General features: G+C 40.6%; 1 protein-coding gene across 4 annotated transcripts in view; it reads left to right on the forward strand.

Moving 5' to 3' along the window:
• The window catches only part of TAFA5 (TAFA chemokine like family member 5), a 430,494-nt gene that overhangs the window by 349,701 nt on the left and 61,377 nt on the right, over positions 1-19,416 (forward strand). For 3 of the 4 annotated variants that reach the window (XR_012833431.1, XM_075742378.1, XM_075742390.1), the window contains exon 3: positions 4,036-4,163. The exons of the other annotated variant lie outside the window; for it this stretch is intronic. Coding sequence is in view for 2 of the 3 variants with exons in the window: in XM_075742378.1 (XP_075598493.1) it covers positions 4,036-4,163 (128 nt within the window). In the remaining variant the exon portion in view is untranslated. The remainder of the gene's footprint in view (positions 1-4,035; positions 4,164-19,416) is intronic. 4 annotated transcript variants of the gene reach the window in all.

Genomic DNA, 19,416 nt, shown 5'->3' on the forward strand with positions numbered 1-19,416 from the left:
AAAACAGTTAAGAACACTTTGGTGGGTAGCTTGGCATCGTGTTGATATAACCTCTGCCTGCCTGAAACACCTCAGAACTGTTTGTATGAAACCCCCTTGGACAGAGTCCATTTGTTCTCCAGTTCAGATGGTATTACCCGGGAAAGCAGCTCTTACCGTGTGCTGAGCACCGTCAGTTCCTATTAACTTCAGTTTAAGTGAAGGGGCACGGCCCTTCTGAGGAGATGCAAAGTAGTGTCAGCTCAGATTCTTAAGATGAAATTCAGTTCTTTGCAGAAAGCCTGCACAAAGCCCATGTATCATTTAAGTGCCACTTAATTCTTTATAATGGAGCTTGGAGTGGATTTGAAGTATCTGATAGGCTTTTTGCTGTCTTGTCTGCAGAGGGCTGAATTTCACCCCTGGTGAATATACACAGTAAAAAGGCAACTATACTGCCTCAGGAAATACATTGTATTCCTTTGCTTTGACTAGTGTAACTCAGTTTCAATTACTGATAGAAATGCCTGATATTACGCTGATAAAATAGTTGCATACTTCGCTCCCTATATTATGTATTTAGCTTCACCGCAATATTCTGCTATAATGGGCAAACTGAAAAGTGAAGATGCAAAACCAGATGTAATCGCACAGACACGACTACGGCCTTCCTTTCGCAACTGTGGCTGCATGTGTTCCACAGAGCAACGGGTCTGTACCGGCTGCAATGTGTGCCTAAGCGTGAGGGTGCCCGCCTGGCCTGCCTCTGCCCCATGGCCCAGCGAACAAGGCCTGGTGCGACGGGAATGCGAGTGTGTGTGTGTGTGTGTGTGTGTGTGTGTGTTTGTGTGTGAAACAAAGCGAGGGTCGGCTTGAAAAGCTGGATCAGTCAGGGATGAAGATCTGCAACGGGGGAGAGACCCCGGGTGACAAACGGGCTGGGCAGGCGGGTGGGTGCTGCCCGCTCCGCGCGGGCCGGACAGCGCTGCCACCCCCGGGGCGCCCCGGGGCGCTGCCCCCCGCGGGCAGGGACGGGACGGGGCGGGGCGGGAGGGGACGGGACGGGAGGGGACAGGCCGGGCGCCGTGCCGGGGACCCGCAGCGGAGTGTGCCCGGCACCGCCGGGGCTGCCTCACCGCGGGGGCGGCGGGGGCGTCCCTGGAGCCGGAGCGCCCGCCTGTGCCCGGGGGGTGCCGGGGGGCACCCGCACGGCCGGGGAGGGAAGGGGAGAGCGGGGTGCGTGTGCATGTGGGTGTGAGAAGGGATGAGTTCTGAGGGGGTGTTTAGCAATTTCCAAGTGATTATGAACATTTCATGTCTAGTGCTACGGTTTACTTTTTTGCATCACTGTATTGATCCTGCATGTATAGTTCATTGTTGCCGGTTATGTGTCATTAATAAATTAATAAACCGTTTTGATATTGATTTGCTTTAAACCATGTAAGCCAAGTAGTTTTTCCCTGCAAAATAAGTTATTCGAATTCTCAAGGCCTAAATGCATGAGCTAGTCTGTACACTTAACACAGAAATGTTTTAGGCTTTATGTTCTGTAAAATACTCTTGGTGTGTTCTAAATTTGTGTGGACATAGCCAATACCCAGAGCAAGGATTTCATATATTTGTGATATTACCTATAGCTGCATTCTGAGATAGCAACCGAGCAAACACTAAGAGTAATTCACAGAGGAGGGAAATATTTTTTTAAAGATTGGTTTAAATTATATTTCCAGGAAAACCTCCCACCAGAGAAAGTAGAGGCAATCTACTACATATTTTTGAGTTTAACTGACTGTTCAGTCTTTCAGTGATCCTTCATATTCTTGATAGAAATAGCCATTTTGATATATGAATTGCAAAATATATACATGCAAATGGGTAAGATTTGGTGTTAACATTTTACTGAGCTTTTTCTGTAAAGCTTGCAACTGGATGCATCCCTTCACTCTGGAAGGATGAGGCTATTTTCTGTTACGTGAGAGATGTCAGCCTTGAAAACTGGTGTGATCCAGTTCTCAGTAGAGCAGTACCTATGGAACCCAAGCACAATGCAGGTTTCTGTATATTACATGCTGTAAAAACTTAGTGGATTTGCTTCAAAAAATTGTAGTTATGAAAATTGTTTGGGAATCATTCCTCCAGCAATATATATATTGCCTAATGAACGGTGCAAATTCCTGTGTAGACATTTGGGAGCTAAAGTGGTTTTTATAATGAAAATCTTAATATGAATTTCAGATTGAGCTTCCACTGAAAGAAATCAGTGTTCGTTATATTGCTAGAGCTTACCAACAATTGTACCGGGACTGAGGACACAAGTTGTTTCATGTCAAAATATTGGAAAGGATTTTATTAAAAGACTTTAAATTACACTTCTATTTCTTACTATGATCCAGTGGCACTGGGAATTGTATTCTTAAGTAGTTCCAGACAGAGGAAGTCAGGGGCATAGGAAAGCTGAATCACACATTCAGGTGAGCTTAAAGAACTGCAACTGCCACTGAGTAGGAATGCCTGCTTTTAAGTTCTTTGGACCCGAAATTAATTTGGAGCATCATAAGCTTTCTTGCTAAGTATTTCTCCTGTAGTTCTCTTTTTGTTGGGCTCATGATTGCTGAGGATATATTGTGTGTATTGGTGTCACACCTCACCATAGAAGAAGGTGTGATCTGCGTCCCTGTATGTGGAACTTGTTCTGCCCTTGAATCCTAGGACACTTATATACAAATTAAGGGGGTGAAGCTTTCCTATAGCCCAGCCCAGGATTGCTGAGATGATCTCTAAAGGAACTGAGGACCATTTTCTGTGGACTGCGAGCCTTACAGTCTGAGCAAAAGATAGATTGTTTGGTGGGGGTTTACCTTGTTTAGCATGCACATAAGGCACCATGCAAGTGTGTGCATCTCCTTATATGTATTTTATAAAAAGTATGCCAAACTAACACTCCACCCTACAATTTTGCCTACAGGGGGAGAGTGAAAGAATAATGAAATGTTAGGTATAAGTCATATTGCTGAATATGCTATGAGAAGGAACACAAATAAAACAGAGGTGAACTCAAAAGAAGTAGTATTATAATCCAGAAGGAAGTCTACAGGAATTAAATCCCCTTTTCTCCCTTGAAGAAAAATCTGTCCCTGCAGCTCCTCTGCATTTACTTTAATGCAGTCAGAGCTCTGTTGGTCCAAGACTACTTGCTGTGTGACCTCGAGGAGATTTGCAGAACCAGCTTACCAGAGATGCAAGCATTAAAAGGAGCCACAAAGCACACAACGCACCACCTTTCAGACAGTGAGGGACCTTCCTGACTAGACTTCCTTTCCCTTGTAGTAATAGGGCAATAGGGTGTTTGTACCAGTCTTTTCCCTCTATTTACTGTCTCCTTCCCCATGATTTCCCAACCTTTAGTTCATTCAACACCTGTCCTTCTTATGTTCCTAGTTCCTGCCCCTAACTATGCCCCTACCATTGCAAGTATCACAGTTTCACAATTGCTGTCATTATGTTGACCTCTGCCTGTTTATTATAGCTTTTCTCCCTCCACTGTGTGTCTCATGTCTATTTACACTGTAAGCACTTCAGGATAAGGAGTATCTGCTCAGGTTTATACCAAGTCTAACACAATGGATCCTAGCTGTAGGTCACTTTTAGACTACCATAATAATTAGTTAGGAGGGTAAGTCTTCAGCTGTTAGCCTTCCCACTCCTCCCCCCCCCAAAAAAAAAAAAAAAAAAAAAAATTCTTTGACTGTAAGGAGCATGGAATCAGAAAATTAGCTAACACTTATGTTCTTTCAATTTACAACAGAGCTAGCTGTCTTTTGTTTGATTGTTGTTTTTTAAGTTCTATTTTTATTATGAAATTTGTTGGCACAGCAGGTGTTGTAAATAATTTTGTAAATTGCCTAGGGCTGTCTACATCATAACCTATGACTGCATTATCAGATGATGAAAATAGACAACTCAAATGAGAAAGTGTTTAGAGATAAGTGAAATGTGAATTCTCCTGCCAATTGGTTTTGGTTGTTGTTTTTTGTTTTTTTCTTTTCTGTTCCATAGCACGAATTATCAAAACAAAACAGTGGTGTGAAATGCTTCCATGTTTAGAAGGAGAAGGCTGTGATTTGCTAATCAATAAATCAGGCTGGACCTGTACACAACCAGGAGGACGGATAAAGACAACCACGGTAGGTCACTTCTCTGTTCTCTATTTCTTCAGTTTCTCATTCACTTCAGTTTATTGAACAACAAAGAGTGAGATTTCTAATTGTTTTTCAGCATAGATACATAAAGTCTATTGCCTTATAATTAAGCTATGTGCCCAAGCGTGCTTACTGAAATTCACAGCAATGTTATCACAAAGACAGGAAAAATGTGTAATTCCCAGTTACTAAGAGTGGAAATTATATCAAGGTTTTGTTAAAAGATACCAGTGGTTTAACTAACATTTGTATTCAGTCTGAAGACAGTATCTCATTGCTTCACTGTACAAGAATTTTCTTATGCTGAGGAAAGGTAGGGTATAACACATGGTCTAGTAGGGCAAAAAGAAAGTTTTCCTTGGGAATTGGGGAGAAATTATTTTTGCTATTCCCACTGTACTGGAAAAGCAAGTCACACAGACCTTTAGTTTTCAATGTGACAATCAGTGAGACCTATAGAAAACATAGTAAAAGATCTCTTTTTTCAGCTTCTTTTTGGTCTTCGTTTGTTGATAAACCCCTCAACTCTCTGATTTGGCATCTTGGGGCATGTGCTTGTAGTGAAGCTGAGAGTATATATAGCAGTAATAGTTTTTAGGGCGTGTAATATATCAAACAGATTTCTAGAAAATGTTCTCAAATGCCAATAACTCTTTGACTTCAAAACTGGAAAAAATCTGAAGAGATATAATAGAGAGCTATTCTGATAGCTTGCTATACCTCTTGAAATGATTTTTCCCTCCTATAATCTTTTTTTAGATTTACATGGAGCTTGAGTGTAATTTAAGTAAGTGCAATTTTAAGAATATTTAGTCTTAAAAGTACTTATCAGTGAGGACTAAATTAAGGCCCATCATCCCCTGTACAATTTCTCTGTCTGAGCAGGAGACAGACACCAGCACAAAACCTTTTATTGTTTTAGAATGACTATATTTTGGAAAATTAACATGTTTTTCACTTTTTTTAAAAGAATGAAGATTTGATAGTGCTTTATGAGATACCTACAAAACAAACTCAATTGATTGTGATCACTGTTTTGATGCTCCTGTATTTACTAGACATAATATTCATTATGGACAGGGCTATAAAGCTTAACTCAGTCTCTGAGGTCTTACTTAAATATTGTTTGTCTTTAGATCTTTTGCATTCAAGTTATCATAGAATCATAGAATGGTTTGGGTTCGAAGGGACCTCAAAGATCATCTAGTTCCAACCCCCCTGCCATGGGCAGGGACACCCTCCACTAGACCACGTTGCCCAAAGCCTCATCCAGCCTGGTCTTAAACACTTCCAGGGAGGGGGCATCCACAACCTCTCTAGGCAACCTGTTCCAGTGCCTCACCACTCTGACAGTAAAGAATTTCTTCCTAATATCTGATCTAAATCGACCCTGCTTCAGCTTAAACCCATTACCCCTTGTCCTGTCACTACACTCCCTCATAAACAGTCCCTCACCAGCTTTCCTGTAGGCCCCTTCAGGTACTGGAAGGCCACAATTAGATCTCCCTGGAGCCGACTTTTCTCCAGGCTGAACAATCCCAACTCTTTCAGCCTGTCCTCATAGGAGAGGTGCTCCAGCCCTCTGATCAGCTTTGTGGCCCTCCTCTGGACTTGCTCCAATAGCTCCATGTCTCTCCTGTACTGGGGCCCCCAGAGCTGGACACAGTACTCCAGGTGGGGTCTCACCAGAGCAGAGTAGAGGGGCAGGATCACCTCCCTCGACCTGCTGGTCACGTCTCTCTTGATGCAGCCCAGGACACGGTTGGCTTTCTGGGTGGCTGCAAGCGCACACTGCTGGCTCATGTGGAGCTTCTCATCAGTCAATACCCCCAAGTCCTTCTCCTCAGGGCTGCTTTCAATCCATTCCTCGCCCAGCCTGTAGTTGTGCTTGGGATTGCGCCGATCCACGTGCAGGACCTTGCCCTTGGCCTTGTTGAACTTCATGTGGTTCGCACGGGCCCACCTCTCCAGCCTGCCAAGGTCCCTCTGGACGGCATCCCTTCCCTCCAGCATGTCGACCACACCACACAGCTTGGTGTAGTCAGCAAACTTGATGATGGTGCACTCAATCCCACTGTCCATGTCGCTGACAAAGATGTTGAACAGTGCCAGTCCCAGTACCGACCCCTGAGGAACACCACTCGTCACCGTTCTCCACTTAGACATTGAGCCGTTGATCACAAGTCTTTGAGTGTGACCATCCAGACAATTCCTTATCCACTGAGTGGTCCACCTGTCGAATCCATGTCTCTTCAGTTTAGAGACAAGGATGTCATGCGGGACAGTGTCAAATGCCTTGTACAAGTCCAGGTAGATGACATCAGCTGCCCTTCCCTTATCCATGGATGCTGTAACCCCATCATAGAAGGCCACCAAATTTGTCAGGCATGATTTGCCCTTAGTGAAGCCATGTTGGCTGTCACCAGTCACCTCCTCCTTTTCCATGTGCCTGAGCATGGTCTCCAGGAGAGTCTGCTCCATGATCTTGCCAGGCACAGAAGGGAGGCTGTCCGGCCTGTAGTTCCCTGGGTCTTTCTTTTTACCCTTTTTAAAAATGAGGGTTATGTTCCCCCTTTTCCAATTGGCAGGAACTTTGCTGGACTGCCAGGACTTCTCAAATATGATGGCGAGTGGCCTGGCCACTTCATCCGCCAGTTCCCTCAAGACCTGTGGATGCATCTCATCAGGTCCCATGGACTTGTGCACCTTCAGGTTCCTCAGATCTTCTCGAACCTGATCTTCTCCTACAGTGGGCGATTCTGCACTCTCCCAGTCCCTGCCTTCTGTGACCTGGGCAGTGTGGCTCAAGCATTTGTCAGTGAAGACTGAGGCAAAGAAGTTGTTGAGTACCTCAGCCTTCTCCATATCCTGGGTAACCAGGTCACCCGTTTCATTCCGGAGGGGACCCACATTTTCCCTCATCCTCCTTTTCTCACTAACATACCTATAGAAGCTTTTCTTGTTGTCCTTGACATCCCGGGCCAGACTAATTTCTATCAGGGCTTTGGCTTTCCTAACCTGATCCCTGGCTGCTTGGACAGTTGTTTGTCTGTATTCTTCCCAGGCTACCTGCCCTTGCTTCCACTCTCTGTAGGCTTCCTTTTTTTGTTTGACTTTGCCCAGGAGCTCTTTGTTCATCCACGGGGGCTTCTTGGTGTTTTTGCTTGACTTCCTCTTTGTTGGGATGCATTGCTCCTGAGCTTGGAGGAGGTGATGCTTGAATATTAGCCAGCTGTCTTGGGCCCCTCTTCCTTCCAGGGCTTTGTCCCATGGTATTCTACCAAGCAGATCCCTGAAGAAGCCAAAGTCTGCTCTCCTGAAGTCCAGGGTAGTGAGCTTGCTGCGTGCCCGCCTTGCTGCCCTGAGGATCCTGAATTCCACCATTTCGTGGTCACTGCAGCCGAGACTGCCCTTGAGCTTGATGTCCCCTACCAGACCCTCCTTATTGGTGAGAGATAAGGTCCAGCATGGCACCTCTCCTCGTGGGCTTTGCTATCACTTGGAGGAGAAAGTTGTCATCGACACATTCCAGGAACTTGCTGGATTGCTTGCGCTCAGCTGTGTTGTCCCTCCAGCAGATATCAGGGTGGCTGAAGTCCCCCATAAGGACCAGGGCTTGTGAGCATGAGGGTGCTCCTATCTGCCTATAGAGGGCTTCATCTGCTCGGTCCCCCTGGTCAGGTGGCCTGTAGCAGATCCCCACTGTGATGTCCCATGCCCCAGCCCTCCCTTTAATCCTGACCCATAGGCTCTCGGTTGGCTCCTCATCCTTCCCCAGGTGGAGCTCCATGCACTCCAGCTGGTCATTGGCATAGAAGGTGACACCCCCTCCTCGTCTGCCCTGCCTGTCCTTCCTAAAGAGCCTGTACCCTTCCATCCCAACACTCCAGTCATAGGAGCTATCCCACCACGTCTCTGTAATGCCAGTAAGGTCATAGCCTTGCAGGCACACACACGTCTCCAGCTCCTCTTGTTTATTCCCCATGCTCTGTGTGTTCGCGTAGAGGCACTTCAGTTGTACCCCCGATGAGGCTGACTTATTGGCTGGGGTGGCTGGGATTCTTTTGATGTATTCTCCCAGTGTTACCCCGTTGGTTCCTGTTGCATCCGGAGCCCCCGGCTCGTCTCCTCTAGGCTTCGAGCGTGCTGTAGTGCATCCAGCACGTCTCTGAGCAGTAGGCCGAGGGTCCTCGCAAGCGCCCCGTCCTTCCAGCCTGGGCACATCACCCCACAACGTGTTGCTGGCAAGCCTGATGTTATCCCCCTCCCCCTTCGAGCCTAGTTTAAAACTCTGTGAGTGACAAAAAAAAACCCAAAAACCACCAAACCAAAAAAACCCCAAAGGAAGGAAATAAGCTTTCGAAACATTAATGCCAACTTCCAAGGGCAAGGAGACCTAAAACAGTAATTTTGTCATGCTTGAAATATTATCTTAAATCTTGTTAATTCGAGGATATTTCCTGTATCCAAGGTAAACAGAAAATCCATGTACTGTGACACATTGCCAGCTGTCATTATAGATCTTTACTTGATGTTTTATGCTAATGGCATGATTGAGTAATGCAAAGTAAGCAGAGGATCTATCCTTCAGTATCTATCTTTAATGAAGTGATTCAGATACCCTTTCAGATTAAACACCAGAAGCCTGATTCTGAACTCTTACTTGCCTGAGTAGCTCTTTAATGCTATTGACATGAATGGAATGACTCATGATTCTGATTAACATAAATGAAACCATAATCATGACCCATCAGTAAAATTAAGGCGACAGCAAGTGTAATACTATAAAACAGACTGTCCCCCCCACAGAGACATCATTGTCATTGGTGAGGAGAGATTCTGCCAGAGAACCAACGGTAGAACAGTTCTGAGCATAAGCCTTCATCTAACATCAAGCAGTCTTCAACAGTTGGTATCAATCACACATGCAGACACACAACAAACACACAGTACTTTTCAGTCATGCCAGACTAGCAACTCAGAATACTTAAAGAAGCACTGAGTACAAAAGGGGAAGAGGGAAAAAGGGAAAGAAAAATAAGTAAAATAAAATAAAATAAAATAAAATAAACAAGAAACCCCAATCTATAATACAGTTTTACTAAAATATTAAGAATAAAAAAATACATTCATTTGTTCTTTAGCCACTTGGTTGAAGGGTAAGCTTTAGGCAATGGTAATAGGTTTGGGAACTATGTCTTAGGATGACTCTATGAAGTGCATGACTGTGATTAAAAGAAAAGACATCTTCTAACAGAAACACCAAGACACATTTTTTACTGTAGGAGTACTCTTAGTTTGACAGCTGCTGATGCAGTCAAGTAATTTCTATTTCTGCTCCTAATCAACATACCTGAGTTACCAGACCCATCATGGCATCTAAGTGTAACACAAAGGATTTCTGGCTGGAAAAGGCCAGAAAAATGGCCACCAGGTAGTATGGGAAAATAAATGTCCAAACATATTGAGTAATTATTGTACACTAAATGTCTTTTATTAAGTAGAAATAATTCTTGACCATATCTCCAGCAACAGCCAGATTAGGTCCTTAATTTTTTAACTATCAATTTTGTTAACACACATTTGTAATGTAATATTTGCAGGCCTTTTCTGCTAATATTAGTTTGTATCTTGAAGATACTTGGCAGTAGGTCTTGATTATCATAGCAGTGGTAGATCATATAACAGAAATATCACTGGTAAATGCTGAGACAATAATTTGCTACCCATACTAAAGCCAGAACAGTATTGAACTCTGATGGACTGAGACCAGCTGTTGTGATAATACCAGTTTTCACGTTGATTCCAGCAGGTTGTGTAGAAATGTAACTTTTTAAGTACTGGGTTTATAAGTAGCATGTGGAAAGGTAGAACTAATGGAGATCTGATGTAGGACATGAGTTCCTTCTTATGTGAGAATATACTTTAGGGCTCACAGCTAAATATGTTTCCACCAAAAAAAAGGAAGAAATACGATTTGTTTTCTGTTTAACATTTTTTCTATGAAAATACCAAGCAAACAGCAAATGAAAATACCCATGGCTCCAAAGAAAAAGTGTGATTTCTGTGAATTGTTTGGGAAGTGATGCTGCTACTTTATGCTTTGCGTCAAAATTGTTTAGACTTTCTATGCAGAGCCAGATTTTTTCACTGCCTGGCACTTTTTGTGATCACCTCTGGAAATAATGCAACCAAATCAGAATTCTCTCCTCACATGGGTAGCAGTGTTTTATATCCATTTTGTGCTCACTTTGCACAGCTATAAATGACTACAGAAGGTGCAAAGCAAAGGAAAATCAGACTCAAAGTATACTCTAAATGGATCTGGATGTCACTTCTGCCCTGTCATCCTTTCTACAAGGTGTGAATGAACCAAAGATTTTTCATCTGCTAAGAGGCTTTTAGAATTGAGGATTGACTGGGCTAACTGCCAATCTATGTATTAAGCAGCTGACTGTCAATACAAGGAAACAATATGGCAACTTGTAAAAGAAGATAGCAAGACAGTACTACACAATTGTTAGCACTTTCAACGTACTAAGTACTTTCATATAACAAATGTCCTTACAGTCACTTTAAAATCACCTGCCTTAAAAATTTCTTCTCCTTTTGCTATTCTCATTACTCTTTCAAGTCTTTAAAAGATGAAGCTATATGATTTTTAAAATAGTATGCAGTTTCAATAGTGCCAGAAGATATGCCTTTTTTTTTTTTTAAGATATTGCTGAAGGGCCTGTCCATTTTATATTTCAAGTATAAAATTTGCCAGCGTATAGATGAGAAGATACACAATGTATTGGATTTACAAGGGAGATTAATTTTAGCACCAAAGTGTATATATGTTGTCAATGATCCATCACTACCTAATTGTTACTTAATTAATTCCTTCTTCTACATGATGTGATTTCAATGCATGGAGCTTAACAGAACATTCATGCGCCAGTTCCTCGGTAGCTAACCTTTTAAAACCTTTGTGATTTTACTGCTAAATTAGCTGAAGTGGGAAATTAAGGAGTATAAAGAAGCTAAAAGAGAGCTCACAGTGGATAAAAGGTGTAATTACTCTGACATGGAGCTCAGTGCTTAGCTAGTAAAATTTACTAAGGATCTAGCTTCACCAAGGGACGTGACTTTCTTAATAGAGTTTACTTACACACAGAGCAACTTAACATTCCTCACTATTAATATAAATGACATGCTGGCTGAGTTGGAAAGGCAATTTGTTCCTTACCCTGAAAAAATACAATAGCTGTTTGTATTGGCTGCAATTTAAATCAAGATTTTTCTGCAGAGCTTTGTCATACACATATGTATGATAAAGGTAATTCAGATAAAATGTACTGGTTTGCTTTTCATCACTGACTTATGAGCAATGTGTTCTCATTCATACCATTACATTCAAAGTAAAAAGAAATATATATATATATATGTTACATATTTGTAACATACTTGAGAATTTACTTTTTTTTAGACTGAAGACCAGCTGGAAATGTCCTGAGGCCATGGTCTAGTGGTCTGAGCTTGGGGCTGGGAGCCAGAAACTCCTGAGCTCTAATCCCGGCTCTGACAGTGACTCCCTCTGTGGCCTTGGGTAAGTCACTGAACCTCTCTGCCTCAGTTTCCCCAGCAGTAAAAATAAGATTAACAATCCTTAGCTACCTGCCTTAGTGAATTTGGGAGTCCTGAGCTAATATATGAAGAGGTTTAGAAATTCAGAGTAACTTAAAAAGAAAAATACTGTTATTTATAAATGTCCTTATTGGTGATATTAATGTTGTTGTTAGATATTCACATAACCCTGGCATTCCTGTACTTAGCCTCACCTACATTCCAGCTCTGAGTGTTTCTAAATGTGCATTTCACATCTCCACAGGTCAGATGATTTTATTTGGTTAAGCTGTTTTTGGAAGTTTTTTGACATCCCAGCAGTTCTAGTTCCGTGTCATTCCAGGACACAATACCCACCAAAATAAGCTTTCAGGCAGCACCATATTAGAGCAGTGGAATGATGCAGGCATGCATGCCATGCCAAATTAAGTTTCCCTCTTCCTCTTTGTCAGAAGTGGTCAACTTATGAAACAGATACATTAAATCCACTTGTCAGCAGTTCATCTACCAAGTTTCCTCACTGTCCTAACTGTAACAGGAACATTACATACACACTAAGATTACAGAGGATATTTTTCGAGAGGCTGGTGTATCCCCTCATCCCAATCCATAGCTTTTAGAAAGAAGCAGAAAGTTACAAACCTGAATTTTTCATCATTCATAGCCAATACTATCGGAGAATCAGAATCTTTGGCTATTTTTAAGCCATGGGACCAGAAGTACATCCTTGCTTCAAAGTCCATATGCATGCACAATTGTGAGTCCCAATGTCTTCTCTGTCTTCTCTTTTTCTGTGTGGCCCCCTTAATGATGGCACGCCTGCCACTGCCTTGTGAGAGATCTTAGCAGCAGCAGAAAGGGGTCTCACAGACTCACTTATGTGGTGAAATAGATCATAGAATCTGCTGATTCTCTTGCAGATCATCCTCAGACATGCTCACTCTGAATTTCTTGCTGGATTTCTAGAAATCTGGCTTAAGAAAATCACTATCCTTATTGTCACTAAGATCTATCTGTATTCGTAACTCCTGCTGTCAGCCAGTTAGAGCTTCATGAGCTCCGAGACCATAGCTTCATCAAGCATTATGCATCCAAAGTCCTCTAAAACTAACTCAGGTCTCAGTAGGGTGGTCCTGAAATTGCTATTTGAATAAAGTTTTCTGAGACCACTACCACATAATTGGATGCTAGCCTGAAATACCTTCTATATGTTAAAACATTTATAAGTTCTACCTTTTATATTTATAAACAAAGTTGAGAAAGAGTAGAACATGAACACCTTCTGCAGAATGTCTTCTGCAGATATTATTAAGATCAAAAAGTCATAATATTTGGATGTGTGACTGTACATATGAACTACCAGAACTAGGTTACTCATAATTAATATCTCATTCTAATGTAACTGCGTATCTACAGGATCAGTCCTAGTCATGGTCCAGTGCTTTCACTGACCCTTCTAATATTTTTGTATTAATTTGATATTCTTCTCAGTAGTACCAGCATAAAATATGAGAGAAAATACCAATTTCTGACACATCATAGTCATGTGCTTCAGTGTACACTCTATAGATTTTTACTCCAAGATTCAACCTGTTGTTTATTTCCATGGCTTGCAAGAGATTTTTATGCTCTGAGCAGAGTTTCCATTGCTCTAATTGTCTACAAAAGGCAATATAATTTACAAATGGGTCATCATTGCAGTACTGGAACTAGATTCCTTTCTGTTAATTTTGAAGCAAGTTAGCATGTGAGTTAGATGTCTTAACTCTCTGAGAGGTTAAAAGTCATGTTTCTAATTCTTGTGTTAGAAAAGAATAGTAGCTCAAGACAAGCTTACAAGTAGACTGGTGGGATGGTCTTTGTGGCCCTATGTCTTAAGTCCTTCATGTACTAAGGACGCTAAATAGAAATAAAATCCTCATGAAGCTGAAGAACCTAACTAGAGTGGGGCCATGCTATTCTTCGTAATATGCAAGTTCTCTTGCATATTAGTACTGCTTCAACTAGTACAGTCTTTTCAAAGCTGTGCACTCCTTTGTCGTACCAATGTACTGAAACCCACCCATTCTGTTCTCCATCATCCGTACCAAAATACACTTCTTTGTGGCAAATAACTGATCTTCAAGTCCTAAATCCAAAATGCTAGCAAAGGTTTTGCGATGTTTGTAGACTCATGTTGAAAGGAGCTGGCAGAAACTTGAAGAACCACTTTAAAGAGATTATGTGCCTTCCTCTGCCCTGAATGCTGAGTACTGGTTCTACTGATGTTCGGTGATTCACACTGCCTGAAAAGAGACCATAGTTTTCTCCAAGAATATCTTGGAGTAAAACGTCTAAGTTGAAATCATAATTTGTTAACATCTCAGATAATTCCATGGAAGAAAATAGGGAAACATAGGTTTTGTTTTTCTCTTTTAGAACACGTATTTTCAGATTTTAATGGGGAATTATAATAGCCTCACATTTCATTGTGCTTTATAAAGTTACAGAAAATATGAACGCCTGTTTCTGCATGGGCTAGTTTAAAGAAATTGCAATTCCTGAGCAAATAAATAAGCAAACTCAATTTTCAGATAGATAAGATTTCTAGAGGTATCTTTTCTCTCAGGAATCCTTTTTCTCAACTCATATTCATATTGGGAGGTTGCTTCTAGAATTCAGTCCTGTCTTAGCAGACTGGACAGATTTAGATTCTCAGGTAAAACTTGCTTATTGATTAATGCTTAGGATTTTTTTTTTCTGTGATATGGATTAATCTATATTTAAAACCAGTTCACTGTAAAATGAGCTACATTCTGATCCATTTGAGGTCTGAACTGTCGCTTTGAATAAGTAAACAAAAGCAGATTCTACCCCAGGCAATAATAATAAGTTTCCAATCATCTATTTCATAGTTTTCTGGAATAAATTTTGTTTTCAGTTAAAAAAAAAAAAACACAAAAAAAAACCCAAAAACCCAAACAACAAAAATGACATGGGTTGGTTTTATTTTTTCTATGCTTTGAAAGCAGAATTCTGAAATGTAAGTAAAACCACATCTGTAACTTGGGACGTTCATTGACTACTATGTCATAGTGTGAACTCACCTAATAAATTGTGGACATCTAAAAATGTTCAAGTGTATAGAAAACTTTAAAAGCTGCATTTTAAGGAACACCTAAATTGCTACGTTGGTCCTAATTTAAAAAAAAATACTTAATTTGAAACTCTTTCCAAATCCCATAATTTTGCAGTACATCAGTAAAAAATACATTTTTATATGGGGGTAGGATTCTCATTGATCTCCTCAAACACAGAAAAAAAAGAACTCAAGTTTTAAAAATGGAAGGCTCAAGGCATAGACAATTGAGATCTATAATGGATGATTCAAGTCTGTGTGGGAAAATTGCAGGCCCATCAAAGAGTGAATGTGAAGAGGCTGATACTAGATCTTGTTACTATTGTTTAGCACTTTAGTCACCATTTACATTTAGGTAGGTCTTTCCAAATACTGCAATAGCATTGTAACTGGTCTAGAAATTACCATGTGAAGAATTAGTACATTAGTAAACTGAGATTGACAAAAAGGGAACAGGAAGATTTAAACCGTGTTCATATTAGTAATGGTAATACTGGGTCTTTTTGTGTTTTGACAATTCTTAACGTAACAGATAAACATTCTAAATGGGATTTAGTTTGTTCAGCTTACCACTTTAGTGAATTCAGATACTTAAGGTTATTGAAGATTTCTTGCATAGGGTGAGCATAAATGACATAGAATCTATAGACCAGTGCCATTGTGGGGTGGCAGCGGGAAGCCATGCAGGAGATGCTAGTTCACTAGCTGCCTGGGTTAAGCAACTAAATCTCATTTCTCATCTGCTAAACCAGACAATTTGATACAGTGCAGCCCACTCCTACTGTGTATGCTTCCTGATAGATTGACACTGTCTGAAGGTTCTGATTTCTTGCATGAATATGAGAAAATCAATTTTCATTTAATAAGTGATTGCAAAGAGAGACTATCTGAGGAAACAACCTTGAAGATTATTTGTGCAATTTCTTGATTCATTGTAAGTAGCACAACACATTGTAAGAAGTGATTCAATAGATGCTATATGCTATGTAGTTGAACTGAAGGGGACTACAGGATACATTGTATATGCATAGTAAAAATAGAGTTGATAATTCAAATGAGAAAGCAAGCTGGAAAAGACAACACAGAACTTGAGTATATAGTTTAAATCATGGGGGGTTTTGTGGGCATGTAATGGAAAACTATGAAGGTTGGAAACTGGTATGTCACATCAATATCAAGAATTTAAACATGCTAAAATTATTACATACCCATTTCACACAGTGAGAATGTTCATGGTACAAATGTTAGAAGATGAATCTGGTGCACATGTATAACCATTTTGGAACATTTATTTTTTAAGAATACCCCCAAAGATTTCTGTTAAATCATGCAAAGCAAGCTAGAATTCTTGAACTAAACAAAACAAGCAGTGAGTAAAGAAAATTAAATAGGTGTTATTGTACAAGGATTTTTATAATCTATATTTCACACATTATTTCTTACTTGAAAACCATACTTGAAAATTAATTCAGAAAGGCCTGTCACATTGAAAACTGCCATTTCAACAAGGTACTGATGGAGGACCTGTGAACAGCATATAATAACAGTTAACAGGAGTGTATTGATCTAGGTCAAGGTGGCCCAGGAAGTGACAGATTTGTGAAAGGTCTAATGTTATTTTATTAAGAATGGTTTCAAAAGCATAAAAGATGTTAAGCTCTTAAGTGTATTGAAAATCTGTGGAAGGCAGGCACATAACAGACATTCTTGCTATATTTTCATTAAGCTTGTGGAATAGAGCTCCAATACTTAGTAGCATTTTGTGGGCACACAAGTTTCTTTATCTTGGGGTAGACCTAAAGGATAAGGCTGCCTGTTTTTTGATCTAGTTAACTCCTGCCTGTGAGACTGTTCTCACCTTCTCCTCCTGCTCAATCGCATGTGAGCAGGCTAGGGTATGCAGAAAGACAATTCAGTTTACAGAGTCATGGTAAAGGGGTAAACCTTGGGCTCTTCCTGTATTTTATTAGAGATTAGTAGTCTCATTACATGGCTGAGGTTGGAAGTGAACAAGACTGGCTCATCCTTGATCCAAATAAAACCAGGCAAGAGTGGGACAGTAAAATCAAACAGCAGAATATAGAAGAATAGGACCTTTTCTTTCAACCAACAGTGCAGCTTCCTTGTAGCCTAAACCAATCTAAATCCAGATTGCCCCAGTCCCATTCTCCCACCCCACTCTGGCTGTACATGCATGACCTCTGTTTTGGGCAGGCACTAAGTGCTTGTGGAAATGTCTGGGGTGCCAAAGAGGCATCACTTTTTGCCAGGTTAGTTTTCAACCACATCAGCTTCTGATTACAATACTGCAGATTAACCCACAATAATCCAGATACAGAGCAGTTTAAATTATTCTAGGCCAAAACCTTTGGGGTATGTCTGCTTTTATTACGTAGTTCCAATGCCTATTGGGCCATCAACAACTTCTGCTGGATACCTAGTTAGTTTTTTCAGCTAACATTGCTATTCTTCCCAATTTGCACTTACCAAAGAATTCTGAAGTTACCTCTGAGGTGCAGACAAAGCATATGAAATACATCCCTCATACGAAATACACTGGTGTACCCTATACGAAGGGAATAAAATATTTGAAAACCCATGTCCTAAACTGTGGAGGGTGCTGTACTTTTCTGGAGTGGGGATTTTAAAGGTAGCCTCTCTACTCTCTAATAATATTCCCCATTTACATGAAAGCATTTGTAAGGACATACATCGCAATTCTAAATTTATATCCTGTCCCTTTGTGAATAATGTGGTGACAGATTGATTTCTGAAGAAATATTTATTCCTACTGATGGATATTGGACATCTCTAGGTACAGTAAAGAAATCTGGATTTCACCTAAGACTGAAAGATATTCTTTTAAGGAAATAATTTTGGTGGTTGGAAAGGAAACAAGATGTTGCTGTGAGGAAACTGTTTTGGAGGAACGTTCCTGAGACCTACCTGGACATGTGATAGTACAACCAAAAACAGTTTGCAAGGAGCCAGTTCTGACCAGTGAGTCATAAAAATAAAAGTGGGAGGGAGGGGAAGGGGGAAGCATCTTCTATTGGTAGGATATGAAATAGATTAACTGATTGGTCTTTACCAGCTCTAACACTCTGATTATTTTTTAACCATCTTTATAAAAGCCGTAGTGGAATAACTCATAAACCATAAGAGGGGAAGAGTTGTGATACTCTCAGATTGCTTTGAGTCATCAGATAGACTTAATTTTTCTCACAGAGATTAGTTGCTGTTGAGCCAGACAGGCACTGGTCAAAGAAACTTGTCATTGCATTGTGCTGTGGAGTAATATTTCATCTTCTTTTATGTGACTGAAAGCATATAGATGGATGGTAGGGTTCATTTCAGTATTACATCAGTCTTATGTATCTTGTAGCCAGAATTAAGCCTTCAACAGAATAAGTCTATGATTACAGCAGGTTTGGACTTAGCAGTAAAAAATGTGCAGAGTCAAGTCTTTAAGTAGAAAGTTGAGGGTGTCTCAACTAAATTTCAGGAAACAGAATACACATTGATGTGGGAGATGTTCCCTTAAGGCAGAATGAACTCACTTCGTATATCCTTGAAATCATTAACAATAATAAAATGACCACCTGATTACTTTGAAATAAAGTGAGAATCAGTAAATGTCCACATAGGCCAGTATCCTTGAGGGCTGCTGCTTCTTCTTGTTCTTTTCCTTTTTCTTCCTACTTCTTTTCCTTTTTCTCCATGAAGACCTGAGAATCTCTTTTGAGAATGTTTTTTTCTCTTACAGAACAATTCTTATTGTGGCTTATAAAGCCAAAAAAAAAAAAAAAAAAAAAAAAATTTACACACTCTGTGGTGTGTCAATGTCAAATATGTAGAAAGAAAAAAACATTGTCAGGGTTGTGGGAAGACTGATACTTAGTTCTTGTAACAGTAGAGGTAGCCTTCTGAATCCTTTTCCCTCTAGATAGCTCTTAAAGGAGTTTCATCACCATTTGAAAGGCACTTTAGGCTCAATGGGGTGAGGTTGAATGGTGGTGTTTATTATGCACAATCACTGATATATTTTAATGAAGGATGGTATTTTGCAGACTTCTGAGGTGAATTCTTGTATTCCATGTGAAGTGAGTCATGCAATTGAAGGCGCATTTAGTGGTCTAGGTGATGTCTTAAGGAATGCTACAACCTCAGGTATAGGGATTACTATAGCCAAGAGGTGTGCAGGGCTGCTTTGTGTGCAGAGGGAATATCCTCCTTCTGTAACATCCTCTAGATGTTTGACACACAGCTCTAGTATGGGAAAGATCAGGTAAAGCCAATTATATGATTTTTTCAATTTGTCTGTGGGACTTTACACATTTGGGGCTTGGACTAGGACATCAATTATATGATGAGATTTCTTTCTGAGAAATGCAAATTTTGAACTGAATTCATAATTAGCCTAAATGCCTGAGCCAAGGACATGAGCAAATGTGCCCAGCTTTACTATCCAGCCAGAGGAGTAGATGCCTATCTAGATCTCCACCAGGACAT

Source organism: Balearica regulorum, chromosome 1 (assembly GCF_011004875.1).
Source record: "Balearica regulorum gibbericeps isolate bBalReg1 chromosome 1, bBalReg1.pri, whole genome shotgun sequence".
Taxonomy (NCBI): domain Eukaryota; kingdom Metazoa; phylum Chordata; class Aves; order Gruiformes; family Gruidae; genus Balearica; species Balearica regulorum.